This window comes from Balaenoptera musculus, chromosome 19 (assembly GCF_009873245.2).
Source record: "Balaenoptera musculus isolate JJ_BM4_2016_0621 chromosome 19, mBalMus1.pri.v3, whole genome shotgun sequence".
NCBI lineage: Eukaryota > Metazoa > Chordata > Mammalia > Artiodactyla > Balaenopteridae > Balaenoptera > Balaenoptera musculus.
The window spans coordinates 46,685,859-46,703,529 of NC_045803.1; the positions used below are offsets into that span (position 1 = coordinate 46,685,859).

A 17,671-nucleotide genomic window follows, 5' to 3' on the forward strand; every position below is an offset into this window, starting at 1 on the left:
TATTGAATTTTTGTAATTATATAGCCCAGAGTCGTAGAGATCAATTTAAATTGCAGTAATTAAAATTTGTTTGATGTTGCATATCCTTCAGGGCCCTGTTTCCCCTCATGCAGGTGTATGACTCCTTTGATACAACCCCCTTGGAAATCAGCAAACCTATTGTACCAAAAGCCATTTGGTGGTTTCTAACCTGGCCTTTGAAAAAACTCAGCATGCAGTAACCCCGAAACATAGCTTGTTTAACTAAAAATGTAAAACACCATACATCCCCTAATAAAGTACTTAGAAACCACACTCATCAGTGTGGTCCTCCCTTGGCCCCTTTCTCCCCTGTGCAGAGAGAGAGCTGGCCTTTGAGAAGAGCAGTTTTTCACCTTGTTCTTTCCAGGTGACCTTATGCTCCAACACTGTGCAGAAATACGAGCTGGCCCTGGTGGTAGACGTGGAGGGCATCGGGGAAGAAGTGCTGGCGCTCTTAATTACAGCGAGGTATTGCACTCACCTGCTTTCTCTTCCCCAGTCTTCCCGGAGCCGCCAGTAATGGGCTCTTTCTCCAGAAGGCAGCACGCCTACAACCAGTTCACACTGCGTTTGTTCTGCTTTCCTGGGAGAGGAAGCTAAATCTGATATTTGAGTGACAGAGCTTTGGAACAGCAAATGCACCTTTGGTGGAGATAAGAGGAGGGATGCGTGTGTTTTGCAGTGTTAAGAATAATAGTGCTCTTTAATGGGTCTGACTTGCCGTGTATACAACTGACAAGGTTTTAGCAGGAAGAGGTGAACAGTTGCTGTTTTTTATTTTTATCTTTAAAGATAGTACCCCAGAGTTCTGCAGCTGAAAGGGTGAGGCTCGCAGCCCTGCAGTGGAAGACCCTGCTCCAGGACACTGTCATTATGACGTTAAGGGAGGCTGCAGGCGGCCCCCAGAATGAGGCCCTCGCTAACATCATAAACTCCTCAGAACCATCACCAACTTGTCTCTCCGTTTTAATAGAGGCAGCAGTGGGCTCTGGAGTCAGGTTAAGATCCTGGCTCTGCCATTTGTTGACTGTGTCTCCTCAACTAATTTACAGTCTTTCCGAGGGTGGTATGTCACTTACTGATGACGACAATGATCCTAAATAAAATCATTGGCCACACTCTTGCCAAAGCAAAGAAATATCCAGATCTGGAACTTGAGAGTGTGTATGAAAATACCATCTGAAGGAAATAGAGAAAGGTACTTACTAAAACTCTGACAATATTCCAATCCCTAGAATTTAGGACTTCCATGAATCTTAGGAAGATGCACCTTAAAGAATGTGCAGCCGAGCTGGTTGGTGGGGCCATCATAACTGGCACCATTTCCTGTGTCTTGGGCTTGAGTGAAGTCAAAGGGCGGCCCTAAAATAAGGTCAAGCTCTTGCCACAATCTGCTTAGTATTCCCTCCAGAGACCTAATTGTTTGTTTAAAAACAGTGAAAACTCTTTCGTCTGGTCCTCTCTATCCCAAAGTTTGACTTTTTGTCTAGTCTTGCATGTATTTTCTATGTGGGTTTATTCTGATACTTTCCAGCCCCTTTTCCCTGCAGCTCTCAGTAGAAAATCCTGAATTTTTAAGAAAAAGGGGAGGGGGGTTCTAGGAGGCTATGAGTTACCTACCATGTATTCTCTGTGACCCAGTCAAATACTATCAGTCCTCTCAGCCACAGTGTTGCAAGTAGTAAAGGATAAGCTTTACCGAAATCATTGGGTCAACTGACAACTTCCATTCTAGCTAAAAATGAACACTCGTCTTGTGCTAAACCCAAACTTTGAGGTCAACAAGACTCTCTTTCATGTCACTGCTTTTGGTGCAGTCTGTAAGAACTGCTCAGAGACTCTCAACAGAAGAGCTGCTTTTAGAACGTGCTCCCTAGGGTAATTCTCCCAGAGAGCCAACAGTATGGCTGGCGACACCCACTACCACAGGTTCATCACCTTTTACCGAGCCATCACGCGGCTCCGTGCCATACCCTTCATTCACACCGTCTTCTGTGTTTCCCTAAGAAGAGTTAATGATGCTAACATCAATCTCTAAAATTACCTGCATTTTACCTATGAGCAGAATGGGACTCTGGGAGGGAGAGCAGCTTGCTCAAGGCTGTACTTGGTAAGGTCAGTGCTTGAACCGGGCTCTGACTGATTCAAACGCTAGCACTCCTCACCATTGCACTATATTGTGATAGTGCAGTAGGGCAGGGCAGACTTTGAGACTTAACAGACATAAAATAAAACCCAAGTCACCTAATAATAGGCCAGCTGCACACACAGGCCTTCCATTCCTCCCTCCCTCTCCCCCATCACACCCCCTCCGCACTGAGCACCACCGTCACAGTGCCAGTTCTGGGTCGAGCAGCTGCCTGAGCCTACTGATCCAAGGCAGCTGTTCTGCATAGGAATTAGAATTATTACCATTATTTAGATGCTGCGAGCTGTTGCTAGTCCTCAGGGGACTCTGACTGGTCCAAAGTGTCACAGCTAGTCAGGACCTCATGCTGGTGGCATTGGCCCTGTTTGTCAGGGAAACAGATCCACAACCCTAAGGAATTTGCTCTGTGGGGTCTCTTTGCCAAATGAAGGCCAAATATGAAAAACAATGGAAATGTTAGTCATTACCCACAGAAGACAGTGTTTAAGGAGTCCTGCTTCTAGCCCTGTTTTGATTAAAAAGTGGTGACTGGGGGCTTAGGGAGAGGGATGACAGGAGAGAAGATTTGAAAATGATTAATGTAGTTATTAGAGGAAAACTACTGTGTGACAGTGACAGATGTGTTTAACTTGGGACTCTGTGTCCTCCATATGTAAGCAAGCTCTCCCTCCATCCTTTTGAATTCTTTAATGGACTCCTTCCTTCGAGCAGGTGTATTGTACCTACTCTCCACGTGGTTAATACAGAGGTGAACTGTGGGCGCTGCTTCCTGAAGTATCCATATGAGAAAGCGATCCAGCTTGTCAATCATGACGACCTCCCAGGATGCTATCAGGTTCTGCCTCAGGTGAGTTACTCTATCCTTTTCCAGTGTTGATTTTTCTTCAGTTGGATTCCTTCAGTGAGAAAGAGAAGACCTTTGAAAGAGCCATATTCCTGAGCACATGACTGTATGTAATTCTAATTTTTAACCATGGGGTAACCTGGAGACGGGGTTATGAAGCTACAGCTGGATTGCCACCTGTATGAGTGAGCAGCTGCAGGTGGAAACAGTTGTTAATTTCCCAGGGAAATTGCCTTCTATAAAGAGGAGAAAGGGTCAGTTAGGGCAACATGCAGAAGTTGCACCTGCAAATTATTGCCTGTGCATTAACCATGCATGGGAAATGAGGCAGAGCTAGAAGTTTTCGTTTATGTCTATGGCTGTGACTTGAACAGAATCACTAAGATATGGTAATGCAATATTCATAAATGAACTTGTTTGACCGGAAGGCTAGAGATAATATAGGAAGGAGAAAGGAGGAACTGTTTCTTAATGTTTTATGAAATGGATCTGCCCACATGCCATTACACCTAGCTAGGTGGGAGACTAAGCCGTTAAATACAGATGGAAAAAAGATTCAAAAAGATCTGTATAGACTAGAGTAATGAAAGGTGACTAATGAGGTGCAGTTTACCAAGGATGAATTTGGGTTTAAAATTCATTTCTGTAAGTAGTACTCTAATAAAAATACATGCAAAAAATCAAATGGGGGTTTCATTTGGCTGTAAGTTCAAAATAAGTTAAAAGACCAGTGAGGTGACTCCATGGTGCAATGGATAGTGCCATTGGCCTTCCAAAAGACCAGTGTTGAAGCCACAGAACCAAGGCAGGTTTAGGCTGCATCGGAGAAACACAGTGTTCCACAGCTAAAGGAAGGAGGGAGCCACACATCAAAGCAGTGCTGGAATGTAGTCTTCAGATCTTGACAGGGTATTTTTTAATGGAAACTTAAAAAAAAAAAAAAAAAGAATTATGTTTGGAGTAACGAGAATGTCAGTCTCTGTCATCTGGAAATCCAAGTCATATGAGGAGCAAGCACAAAGTCTAATCTGGAACAGAGAATTAGCTGGGATGAAATAGTTGCCACTAGTCAAGGGTCTACTGTGTAAAAAAGGGAATTCGAGTCATTCTGTGGGCGTCTCTCAGACAAAACCAGAAGCCAAGAATGGGGGTGACAGGAGACAACTTTTCTAACTTTCAAGTGTTCAACAGCCGAACAGGCTCGCCCTGCACAGTGCACGGTCACCTCAAGAACTCAGAGCAGAGCCTGAGTCACCCAGGGTGATAGGGAAGCTGTGTGTGCACAGCTGGGCTGGGAAAAGGGTGAGGCACTTGCCTCAAGCACAAAATTTAGGGGAGAGCCAAAACACTCAGTAATCAAGATAGATGATGTTTTCATGCTACACTTGAAGAAATCAAAACTAATACAAAAAAATCCATGATAAGTAAGATATCAAAATGTTAGGTAAAGGTGGAATCAGTATTACTGATTTTCCTTTGGCCTCGGGGTCCAGGAAGGCTGGGCAGAGCACTGCTGCTGAGGGAGGCTGAGTTAGATTAGGCCAAGCTGGACCAGACCAGGTGCGGAAAGACCACAGGGTGTCCTGGACTAGTGAAACTGGCACGCTCTGTCCTTCCCTCCAGGAGTCGACGCTCTGAGAAGTGTTTCCCAGTTACTCAAACTTATTTGACCATGGGATTTTTAAAGTTTTATTTGTTGTTGTTGTTGTTGTTGCATAAATGCTTAGTAATATGCTGGAGAACAGAGTTCTTAGGAACGTACGTTCGTAAACAGTGGACAACATTCCTTAATTCGTTCACCTGTTTCCCCATTTAAAAAACATGTACTGGGGCTTCCCTGGTGGTCCAGTGGTTAAGACTCTGTGCTCCCAAAGCAGGGGGCCTGGGTTAGATCCCTGGTCAGGAACTAGATCCTGCATGCCACAACTAAAAAGATCCTGCATGCCACAACTAAGACCTGGCACAGCCAAATAAATAAATATTAAAAAATAAACCAAAAACAAACAAACGTGTACTGAGCATGTGTTTTGGGCCAGAAAGTGGGCACATATTGAGGAGAGACCCAGGTCGTGCCCTAAGAAGTTTGCAGTCCTTGGAGAAGATGGACGCGTTGACAGTGCACGCTGAGGAAAGGGACTGCGGGATGCTCCCTGAGAACAGAGCAAGCGCCCAGACTCTGGGGCACTGGGCATCCCTGGGGGTATAAGGATGAGTGGGCAGGCAGGTCAGAGGGTGTGGGCATTCCAGGAAGAGTAACCACAAGTGCAAAGGGTTGGAGGTGGAAACAGTGTCATGTGTTCAGGAAATGCCAGTGGCCTCTACCGATGAAGCGCAAAGGGGTGAAGTGGATGGGGAATAAAGCATGAAGGTGCGGAAGGCCAGTTTAAGAAATTTGGCCGTGGGAAGCTGTTACCCTGAACTAACTCACATTGTGGATGATTTCTGCACTTTGCTGGGTTGCACACTTTGCATTTGGGGCCTTTTGCACACCTCACTCAGCCAAAGTTCCTTCTGGCTGAATTGGAGTACTCATCCCCATTCACTTGCTTTAACGATGATATAGTTCTAAAAACCCTCCACAGACTCAGGACAACGCTTGTTTCAAAATGATCTAACATGCTGTTGATTTCATACTGAACCTGGGGCTTGCTTATCCTTCTGGCTTCTCTGTCCCACCAGGTATATCAGGATGCACCAGCTGTGTTGCTGTCTAGTCCCACCCCCTGTGGGGTCATTCCTCCCCACAGCACCGTTCACATACCTCTGGCCCTGGAGACCCAAGTCCTTGGGGAGTACAGGTCCACAGTTTACATCTTGACCTTCGGGAGCCAGGACCCCCCTATGGTGAGAGCCAATTTTCAGAATTGTAGTTATAATTGCCGTACTTCTTGCCGGACATTCCAGCCTTCGTATGTAAGGCACTCAGCATATTTGCATATCCTCTAGTTGTTGGTAGTTCTAGAGTTTTTCATTTTCACTCTGCAGTGGTAAAATACCAGGGCTGTTACTTCGGGAATCTGTTTGTGGTTACCATCTAAAAGTGGTGCTTTATAGCAACTGATTTTTCTCACACATACAGACACACTTGACCCCTCTCCAGACCTATTAAGTCAGAATCTCTGAGGGCAGAGGACCAGCACATCTGTATGTTTAACACCCTCCTCAGTTGTTCCTAGTACAAAGCTGGGTGTCCCTAGCTTGCTACACGTGGGCTCTGAGATTGGTTTTACTCACTGCTCACCAGATCTTTTCCTGTAGATTATTCGATATATATACAACTATATGCTATAACATATTCTATAATTGGACTTATATCCCAAATTAGCCTACTGAAAGTCTTAGTCTTTCTCCAAGCCTGGGAAGAGGGAGATATGGAAATCTCTCTGCTGCTTGAGCTGAATCGAAGGATGAATCTTGAATCTTGGAGGAAGTTGCCCAACAGGCTGTGAATTCCTAGACATCGGGTTTACTTGGAAGCTGGGTGATGTCAACATACATTTGTTTGAAGTGATTCTGATTGCTCAGAGAGTATTTTATGTCTTCCATATAAGATGCCATAGGTCAGCCTGACTTATAAAGCAGCATCACTAAGGCAGGCCAACTGAAAGGTGCCACAGTCCAGGTACCCTTCTAGCCTACACTGTGCCTGCCCTGCACAGATGCAGCACATGAGAGGGTAGCTTGCTGAGCAGGAAGCACTTTATGAAAGAGAAAGACCCCCTTCCTTGGGCAGACACAGTGCCTGGCCGAGGGCACAGGGCAAGGGGAGGAGAGCAAGGTGGGTTTCAGTCCCCAACCTGCACAACTTTGTGCAGTGGATGGCCCTATCGTGTTGCTAATACAACAGAACTGAGACTCAGTCCAGCCACATCCAACTCTGAAGTGCTGGTCCTTAACCTCTAAGTGTTCTTGAGGCTGTAGTGCTGGGTGGCATATCGAGGACCATTATTCTGGTCTCCCCTCGGGTGCACGGCTCTGGACTGACCCAGGGAAGTGGATCATTCTTTTAAGGGAGGAATTCCAGGTCTGATCAGCATGGCCATCCCTGTGCCCTTTGACCACAGAGTACCAGGGAGAAGGGATGTCAGTTCTAACAAGCACGCTTTTATGTCCCTGCTTTTTATAAAGGGATGCTTAAAAGCTTCTGTTTTAATTTGATTTTAAAGGCCAGCCATTTTCAGCCATTCCTGTGTTCTTTCTCTTACATGGAATGCAGGTATGTCACTTAAGGAGCATTGGAGAAGGCCCAGTTATCTACGTACATCCCACTCAGGTTGATTTTGGCAATATCTACGTCCTGAAGGACTCCCTCAGGATTCTCAACCTGTCTAACCAGTCCTTAATCCCCGCATTATTCAAGGCATGCATGGTGAGTAGATTGTGGAACTGTCACTGAAAACACAGCTCTGCCTGTATCTTAATAGTCAGTGGCCTTATTTTAGCAACATGCCTTTGAAAATGATCACCAGAAGCGGAGATTTAAATGGTTCAACTGCATTAAACTATGTTATTCTCATCCCCACTTCCTCTTTATTATAATCTTTTTGTTGATTTAGAAACACAATATACGTGTAGTTTGGTAAACAAGCCAATGTATTGACTATAATCCCAGTTCAGGGAGATGCTTCAGAGATCTCCTTACTGAACTGTTCCTGAGCCCAGCCCCGCCCTTCCAGAAAACACTTTTTAAATGTCTCTGTAACTGAAATGCTTCCTTGTATTTAATTTGAAGCCATTTGGCTACAGATTTGTTAGTACGCTTATTCTATTTTTATTCTCTCTTCCTTCTGGCAATATTTTAATGTAGTTTATAAGGATGTAGGAAATACAACAAGATGGTAGTTGCCAAAAGTAGAAATTAAAGAACACAGCAAAACAAAGATAGATAGAAAAATAGTTATAAATTGGTTCTAGAAATGAGTCTATCTTATTTCTGTGTATTTTATAATGACACTTAGATCCGCTAGTCTTCTTTCTATAAGCTAATTTTTTAAACAGAGATACCAATTTTTTGCAGAATTTAGGAATTTCTAATCCAGTAATTGAAACTATTCTTGATTTTAGAAGAAGTTTTCTAAATTTAAATATAAAATTTAAAATAGTATAGCCTTTCTCCTATTTCCAAATTAATTGACACTTGAATGAGTGCGAACATTTGGTTTCAGCATTTGTCAGATATTTCTGAAAAGTCAATTACTGTTAATTTCATAAAATATCAGAGGGAATAGGATCATAGTTTTCTACGGACTTGTAGTGGCTCCTCAGAGTCATTGGTCCCAACTAGGAGCCATTTATCATTATCATTATTATTATATTATCATTTGTCATTACTCCTTGTAAAGATAGTGATTTCCTGTACAGTCACTGCTCTTTTGAACATGAGATTCAGACACAAGCCCACTCTTGATCTAGTGCCTTGTCGATCTTGTATGATGAATAATGTTTAAAGAAAAATCCTACAGAAAATGACACCTTCTCTAGTCTTTATCCAATGAGTAGCAGTTGGTGTGTTTGGTGGAAGCATGGGGTATTGCCTAGGAAATGTGGCTTCCGGTCCAGTTTTGTATGTGCAGAGTTCACAGTGGGTAGGAGGAGTCAGCCAACCTGTCTGAGATGATGAGAGGGGGCATGAGAGGGTCCCAGTGGATTACAGAGGAAGGAGATGGGCAGAAACCACAAGAATGCTTACATACAAATACAGCAAGGATTCCCTTCCTCACTGCCTCCCCTTTCATTTTCAGATATCTCCAGATTTCACAATTTGTGGCAACTTTTGGTACATTTTAAGAAACAAAAGCACATCAAGGATCTGTTGTTTTTTTTACTAATATAGTATATATATTGAATGACCCATCTGGTTGATAAAATGGGACTTTTTCTTTTCCATAAAGGTTTTCATGATTCCATCTTTTGATTGTTTAATATCATCTTAAAACAGCAAGCTCCAGTTCCAAGGCGACAAAAGTGTGATGTTCTTCCCTCAGTCTCCTCTTGGAAAACTGGCGTTTATTGAGTTGATTACCTTTATAGCATAAAAGCAGTTTCAACTGTATTTCTCATAGGTGAAAATTAAACTCCTTTCATATTTCGGCTGGGATTTTTGATGGATTTCCTAGTAAATACTATGTGTGTTAATATCATAGAAATTGAATTACACTAACTTAGAAATTAACTACAGTGGAAAGAAATTGAAATACCATTTATTAAATTTCAACTTGATGTACCATACTGAATCTACAAATTCATCCTTACAGAAATCACTAAACATTAGGAAAGAGTTTCAGTTAATAGTTGTTTGTTCCCTAAGCCCAGCGCTCAGTACCCCGGTAAGTCGTGGTCAGATAATTATTGCATTTAATTTCTTGCTCACTCAGAAATAAGTAGGGCCAAGGGCACAGTCTTCATTTCTTATGTTATCACTACAAATCCAGGTCTGGAAGTTCTTCTCTTTTCTGCTGGGTGCCCAAAATGGAGGGGTCATTCTCTCCCCTCTTTTGACTGCCAGTCAAAAAGTCCACCCTCCCCAGATGCGGCACCCACTGCCAGCCGTCTGTCATGCTTTGCTTTGGAATGTTTGAAATATCAGCCTCCCCTTGAGGTTTTGAATGGGCCAACTTACTTGGATTAAGCTGAAGGACTCCAAACAATAGAGTAAGTCACCTCTGGTTTGCGTGGGGTAAAAAATATCAGAATGTGAGAACAGAGCATAGAAAGACCCTTTTGGCAAGAGTGTGTGGGCTCTGCTTGTGCACACAGCACTCCTTCGGGAAGATAGTCCCTCTCTCCGGATGACAGCAGAAATGAGGGCGAGGATATGGTCCCTGGCCCCTGGGACCTCAGCCCTGGGCTGGAAGATAGATGCCTTCTTTGCATGGGTGCCCCTTGCTAGGTGGAGCAAGTGCATTGCTCAGCACTTGTTTGGAAGCATTTGGAATTCTTTTTCATTTACTCTTGGCTCTAATTCAACCTCAGGTACCGTTAACTCGAGAACTTGTGTGCAGGTGTCAGTGACACCTTGGGATTCAGCTGGCACTAAAACATCCTCACAGTGGCCTTTGCCTCTGTGATCTGCAAGAGAGGCCCTTGCAGTTAGATCTTTATGGAGTTTCCAGGATCCAGGAAGCGGTAATTCTGATGTCGCGTTCAAGCAGTTCTTTTAAAACATGTTTTTAGTCATATGCCGTAGAAATACACAGTGATGTGGCATCAAGGGAGTCATCAGGCTTTCACATCTCCTTCTGATCCTAAGCCATTGGGTTATTTTCTTGTGTAAGTAGGGACCCCCCCCTTTTTATATTTACTTATTTATATGCCTGTCTCCTTCAAGTGACAAGGGTCTCTGCTTTGAATTCCCGACACATGTTTGTATTAAATCAAGCTTATGGATTGTATTGTTCACATATTTTACTGCCTCAATTATTTGTATGATTTAACAGTTTCTGATATAATTTTATCAAAATCTCCCACTTTTCCATTTCTCCTTGTAATTATGTCAACTTTCACTCCATATATTTAAAAGCTATGTTGGTAGGTGCATATAAATTCATGACTTATATATCTCAATATATTATTCCTTTTTTCATAATGAGTTGTCCATTTTAGCCCCTATTTATGCTTTTTGACTTAAATTCTATTTTGCCTGATAGAGATAATGCTACATCAGCTTTCTTTTACTTAGCATTTGCATGGTATATCTTTTTCATTCCCTAATTTTCAGGATTTTTTGGTATGTATTGGTTTGTTTTGTGTGCTGATTTGTTTAGACTCTCTTAAAACATCACATGACTGAATTTTTTAAAAGCTAGTGATAGACTCTGTCTTTTAATTGATGAGTACATTAGTTTTCTATTGCTGCTGTAACAAATTTATTATCTTACAGTTCTAAAGGTCGGTAGTCTAAACTGTGTCTATAAGGCTGTGTGCCTTTTTGAGACTCTGGAGGAGAATCTCCTTCCTTGCCTTTGCCAGCTTTGGAGGCCACCTGCATTCCTTGGCTCATGGCTCCTTCCTCCACCTTCAAAGCCAGCAGCAGCATAGCATCTTTGCTCTCTGACCTCTGTTTCCATTCTTACTTCTTCTCTGACTGTGACCCTCTTGCCTCCTTCTTATAAGGAACTTTGTGGTTACATTGGGACCACACCAACAATCCAGGATGATCTCTTCATCTCAAGATCCTTAATCATATCTGAAAGTCCCTTTTGACATGTAAAACAACATATTCACAGATATCAGGGATTAGGATATGGACATCTTTGGAGGGCTATTATTCAACCAACCATACCAAGCCTAATCTTTAAAATTTACTCTGATTATTGAAATATATGGACTTACTTCTACCATGTCTTTCCTATATACTATACTGTTTTCTTCTTTAGTTTTCTCCCTTTCTGCTTTGTACTGGATTGATAAATTTTCTCCAAGCCCCCCTCCAACCACTGCTATCTTACGTACATTTTTCCCGTACTTGTTTGGAGGCCATAGATTTTATTTATTTACTTTATTTGTTATTAACCCTAACAAATAAATGTTATCTTTTTCTAACAATAATGAAAGAAATCAGTATCTTGGTCCTCCTCAAGAATAAGACAAGGACCCTATCACACATCTATTATCTCTTAACCTTTCTTCACACCTGTCATTTTTAATTATTGTGTAGAATTTTGGATCTTCTCTTCTTTCCACAAAGTTGCTGAATTTTGTCATTCAGTAATTAACTACTCACTAGTTATCAAAATAGTTCATGAATTTCTCTTTATTATTCTTTTATTTTTTGTATCTCCCTGCTTCCTTCTTGGTTTGTATTTCTTCTTGCTGAATTATATCCCTTTAAGTTCTATGCTAGAGGTTTCATAGTTTATGTATATTTGACTATATCTTGATTTCACCTTCAGTCTTGCATGCTAGTTTAGCTGAGTATAAGAATCTATTTGACAAGGTTTTTTTTCCTTTGTACATTGATCTCTGGCATCAATTGTTGCTGATAAAATTCTGCTGTTAGTCTGATTATTATTCCTTTATTGGTAATTTGTTTTTCTCACTAGTTGCTTTTAAGACTGTGTTTTCATTTTTTATTTTCTTAAATTTCTCTTTACTGTATCTGAAGATTTGACCCTCAAATACTGGAAAGTTTTTTGCCATCATCTCTTCAAATGTTTCTTCTCTAACAGTCCTTCTATTTTCTACTCTGAGAAAAAAAATACGTGTGCACACGCACACACACACACACACACACACGTTTCTGTGCAATTCTACAAGCTTATTTTTATTTCCATCCATATCTTTCATCTCTTCATCCATCTCTTCATCTCTCTGAGGTGCCTCCTCAGTGGTATGTTCCAGGTTCCAAATTCTGTTTTTGCCTTTGGCAAAGCAAGTTTATCTTATCTACCTACCTTTTTTAATATAGTTTTTCTAAATACATTTATTTATTTATTTATTTATTTACTTATTTATTTAGGCTGCATTGGGTCTTCGTTGCTACATGCGGGCTTTCTCTAGTTGTGGCGAGTGGGGGCTACTCTTCATTTTGGTGCACGGGCTTCTCATTGTGATGGCTTCTCTTATTGCAGAGCACGGGCTCTAGGACGTGTGGGCTGCAGTAGCTGCAGCACATAGGCTCAGTAGTTGTGGTTTGTGGGCTCTAGAGCGCAGGCTCAGTAGTTGTGGTGCACAGACTTAGTTGCGCCGCGGCATGTGGGATCTTCCCAGACCAGATCTTGAATCCGTGTCCCCTGCATTGGCAGCTGGATTCTTAACCACTGCACCACCTGGGAATCCTTACTTTTTAAATTTAATTTCAGTGACTGTACTTTTCAATTCCAAGATTTAGAATTGGTTATTCATATCTACAATTCTCGATTCATAGCTCCATGTTTTTGTTACATAATCCTTGTTTTATATATATTATCCTATCCTGCACCTCTACAAGGGTCTTGGCACATTTTCTAATCAATTTTATTTAGCTCTATTCATGCTCAAGAATGAATTCATTAACCAGTTGTTTGAGGTTGCATTTGGAATTTTAAATGATAAATTAATCAGGTGTGGGGTATGTTTTTCTCTCATTCTCAGTGCTCTTATCTCCCTGTCTAGCATTTTTTCCGTTTGTCTTCACCCTGAGCAAATCACTAGTCCAGAATCAAGTGTTGAGCCTTTTTTCCATGGTGATGTAGATTCAATCATCACACTGGGCAGTGGCTTGGCCTGGAGCCTGTCTACATGACAGTCTCTATTTCACCACCACAATGTCCGCCACCACTGGCACAAGCCTGTGTGTCGACTATAGCCTCAGGAACATCACAGCTTTGTTTAGCCTTCTATCAAATACAAGGAAGCTCTCTTGGCTTGGGACCTTGACCCTTATCCTTTACTTCCTGGAAGATCTTTTTGGTTTCCGTTTTTCTCCCTTGAGCTTCCTTTACTAGAAGGTTATTGTTTCTCTTCCACTTCTGGCCCATATGATGTTTACCTTGTTTTTGAGTACAACTATGCCTGGAAACCAGCATCAAATCAAAAAGACAACCTACTGAATGGGAGAAAATATTTGCAAATGGTAGGATTGATAAGAGATTAATATCCAACATATATAAACAGCTCATACAACTCAACATAAAAAAAAAAAGCACAGTTAAAAAATGGGCAGAAGAACTGAATAGACATTTTTCCAAAGAGGAAATGCAGATGGCCAACAGGCACATGAAAAGATGCTCAACATCGCTAATCATCAGGAAAATGCAAATCAAAACCACAGTGAGTTATCACCTCACACCTATCATCAAAAAGTCGCAAATAACAAATGCTGGCAAGGATGTGGAGAAAAGGGAACCCTTGTACACTGTTGGTGAGACTGTAAACTGGTGCAGCCACTGTGGAAAACAGTATGGAAGTTTTTTTTAAAAACTAAAAATAGAACTACCATATGACCCAGCAATTCCACTCCTGGGTATATCTCTGAAAAAAACATAAACACTAATTCAAAAAAATACACACACCCCAGTGTTCACAGCAGCATTATTTACAGTTGCCAAGATATGGAAACAGCTATGCCTGGCTTTTCATTTTTCAAAACGTTCTCTCTTTTTTTCTGTGTGTTAGAGTAAAAGACATGTTTTAAAGCTTAAACTCATTGATCTATTGTCAGTCCTCTTAACTACTTTTTATAGTGCTTTATATATTATTGGTGAGCACTGACAAAAGGATGATGAAATGTATCTTCAGCTGGCATGAGAGAGCAGAGTTCTTATGTCTTAGCCTTAATTGTGAAAAATCTATAAAATAAATTCACAGTAATAAGGAAATAAGAAGAGAATAACATTCTAGTTTATCATGGTGGGCATCTTTTCTTTTACCACATAAAAGTCATAGCTGTTCCAGAATGGACTGTGCTTTTCCTAAGCCATACCAAGTGACTCATTCAGTGACAAGAGGATACCAGTGGCAGTGATATCAAGAGACTTCCAGAAGCAAAGGTTTGTATTTGACAGAGAGCTGTAAGCCTCTCAGCCCCACCCTCACTTGAGACCTCTTTTACTTCAGCATAGCTAAATGTGAAACTCAAAAGAGAGATTCCAATAGGTCATATTGATTATAAACCACCTTGAGAGAAGGAAAGCTATTGATTGAATGTTAGGTAGCATGATGGGTCAGCACCTTCCCTGAATTTAGAGCGACAGCTCTACTGATTGAATATGATTAGTTCCAGTATAAGCTAGAGACAAAATGAAAGGAGATTTGATTTCTTTGTCACTAAAGAGCTAGCCAGAAAATAAAAGAAAAATGTCTTGGTTTCCTGCATGCTTTGTAAGCCTTTCCATCTTCATTCTGCCTATTCCAACTCTTAATTAGCTTTAGCAAATTGTTTTTGTTAATTAATTATTATTCAGGCATACAGTTAATACTTGTCACCACAGAGGGAGATTAAGGCAAAACTTCCTTCATATGGATCAAATGTGCTTTTTTTTTTCAAGTTCTAATTTCCCTCCTCCATAAAAATCTATAACTTCTTCCCCATTACCATCATCATCATCAACTCAACTGCAATGGACTAAATGTTTGTGCCCTGCCCCCCAAATTCATATATTGAAATCCTAACCCCCCAAGTGATGGTATTAGGAGATGAGACCTTTGGGAGGTAATTAAGTCATGAAGGTAGAGTCCTCATGAATGAGATTAGTGCCCTCATAGAAGAGACCCCAGAGAGCTTTCTCACCCTCTCCATCACGTGAGGATACAATGAGAAAAATGGTTGTCTGCAACCCAGAAGAGAGCTCACTCACGCCAGAACCTGATCATGTTGACACTCTGATCTCAGACTACCATCCACCAGAACTGTGAGAAATGAATTTCTGTTGTTAATAAACCACCCAGTATAGTATTCTGTTACAGCAGCCCACATTGACTAAGACACCAACTCATGTCACTTTTAGGGGATGCCTATCATTGTCATTATCAACTAAAGAATTTATTCTGCCTGTTTGTGCACTGACAGTAGACAGTCATCTTTAATAATAAGCTAGTACAAAATGAAATAAACACTTTTATATAATGAGAAAAGACAAGAAGAGATGCATGGTGTAAAAGTTTATTAATGGTATGAAATCCCCAACACACATACGTCAATATTATATGATGTTGATCAGGGAGCAGATCATATTCTTCCCTAGTCCCATTTCATCTTCCCTGTCTCATGTAAAAGGAAAGAGACTGGAGAGGCATATATAACATAGTAGAGCTCTCCATAGGATGACACTTGGGGTATTTTTTTAAATGTCAGTTGCGATGAAGTTGTATGCAGCATTGTTTCATGCTTTGGAAGAAAAAATTCCTCTTCTGAGATGTTAGGACATTAAACTGAGGTGTGTCTGGGAGGGGAGGACAACATTATCTGAGGGTGGGCATGGTCATGTGTCATGTACAGTTATCTTACATATGGTAGTCACTCAACAAAGAGTGGTTAAGTGTGTGAGTGCTGAAGTAGTATTCTGTACTATCGACAGTATAGGTACTGTATTCAAACAGATCTGGAATCAAGCCTTAACTGTGCGTGCGCTAATTCTGGGCACGTTATTTAATCTTTCAGAGCCTTTGGTTCCTTCTCTTTAAATGGAACTAATAATGCATCTAGAAGATTAAACATGATAATCTATGTAGAAAGTGCCTGATAAAAAATAAGCATTCAGCATTCAGTAGATGGTAGCTTTGATTATTAGTGTTGACAGACAAGAAGATCTAGGTAAAATGGCTTATGGAAAGACTTAAATTTTTATGACACTATCTTAAGATCTTTTATATTTTTCTTAGGTAAGAAAGAAGAAGAAATAAGGCATGCTCAGAGAGGCCCCAAGGTTTCAAATTTAACTGATCCACGTAGTACAGTGCTCTGTCAAATGGGAGCTCTAATGCTGCCTTTTTCCTTACTCTTCACTTGCTTCTGTAATTTTTGACAGTGAAACCATCTTATAAAATATAAAACATTTTTATTGATGAATCCATATGTGTTCTTCCACATCAAAGAAAAAAAGGTTTATTAGCAAATAACTTACTTTAGAAATTTCAGGTTCATTAGCTTTCTAATTCTTTAGCTCCTTGGGGCTTATTTATTCATGTATTTGTACAGATGCTTCCTGGCACTGTGTAAATCATGCCTATGTGCTCAGAGCAGTCCTATTTCCTTTTATTTAACTATCATCATGACTTGTGTTTGATAATGACACTTTTCACTGTCTTTTTAAATTTTTTTTAATTTATTTTTAAAAATTTTCTGAATTTTTATTTAAAAATAAATTTTTAATCTGTCTTGAGAAGGCAGTGACTTTCAGAAAGAACATTATTGTCCTTGTTCAAAGATACCTCCTTGTAGCCTTAAAAGATTGTTGAAAAAGAATAGATACATGTATATGTATAACTGAATCACTTTGCTGTACACCTGAAACTAACACAACATTGTTAATGAACTATGCTCCAATATAAAATAAAAATTTTAAAAAATGATTGTTGGTACATATTACTTAAGAGCTGTGTAAATTACAGATACCTCCCTCCCTCGTACAATCAAAGTCTGCTGGTCTTAAAATTCTCAGACTTTTTTTTCCTCACAAATGGGGAAATTAAGAGGTAGGGCAATTGCTTGGCCAACGGGAACTCTCAGCATACCAAGCACAGACAAAGCCCTTTCAATTCAGTATATCATTCTGAACTACTTCCCTCTAAGAACAGGGAGAAAAGCTGGGCAAGATATGAAAAATCATGAGTTTAAGGGAATGACGGAGCAAACAAAGCCAATGACAACCCAAAAGAAAAAGGAAATTGAGAAATATACGTCCAGCGTTTGTGACTGCTTTTCCTATATAGTACCAGAAGAGGCTGAAAAACTGAAAGGAGCTTTCAGAAAACTCACTGGTCTAAGAAGATAAACATTGGAATCAGGACAGGCTAGAGAGAGAAAAATTGGAGAAGAATGGACTTGGTAAGACTCCCAAACTTTTGGTTAGGACTAGGAAAAGCTACATTCTGGGAACAAAAGTAAGCTAGTACAGACCATCATTTTAAGTCATTTTAATCTCTGCCTATTTAAAGGAGTTCCGGGATTGCTGGTTTTCCCCAGCATCTTTCCTAGAAGCAAATATATAGTCTCACCAGAGGAAAACAACATTGTTCTA

The 17,671-nt window shown here is 40.7% G+C and overlaps 1 protein-coding gene across 1 annotated transcript in view; it reads left to right on the forward strand.

Annotated features, from left to right (window-relative positions):
* Positions 1-17,671, forward strand: part of HYDIN (HYDIN axonemal central pair apparatus protein) — a 432,518-nt gene that overhangs the window by 208,237 nt on the left and 206,610 nt on the right. The window contains 4 exon segments of the mRNA XM_036834209.1: positions 389-489; positions 2,882-3,017; positions 5,694-5,858; positions 7,231-7,383. Coding sequence (XP_036690104.1) covers positions 389-489; positions 2,882-3,017; positions 5,694-5,858; positions 7,231-7,383 — 555 coding nt within the window.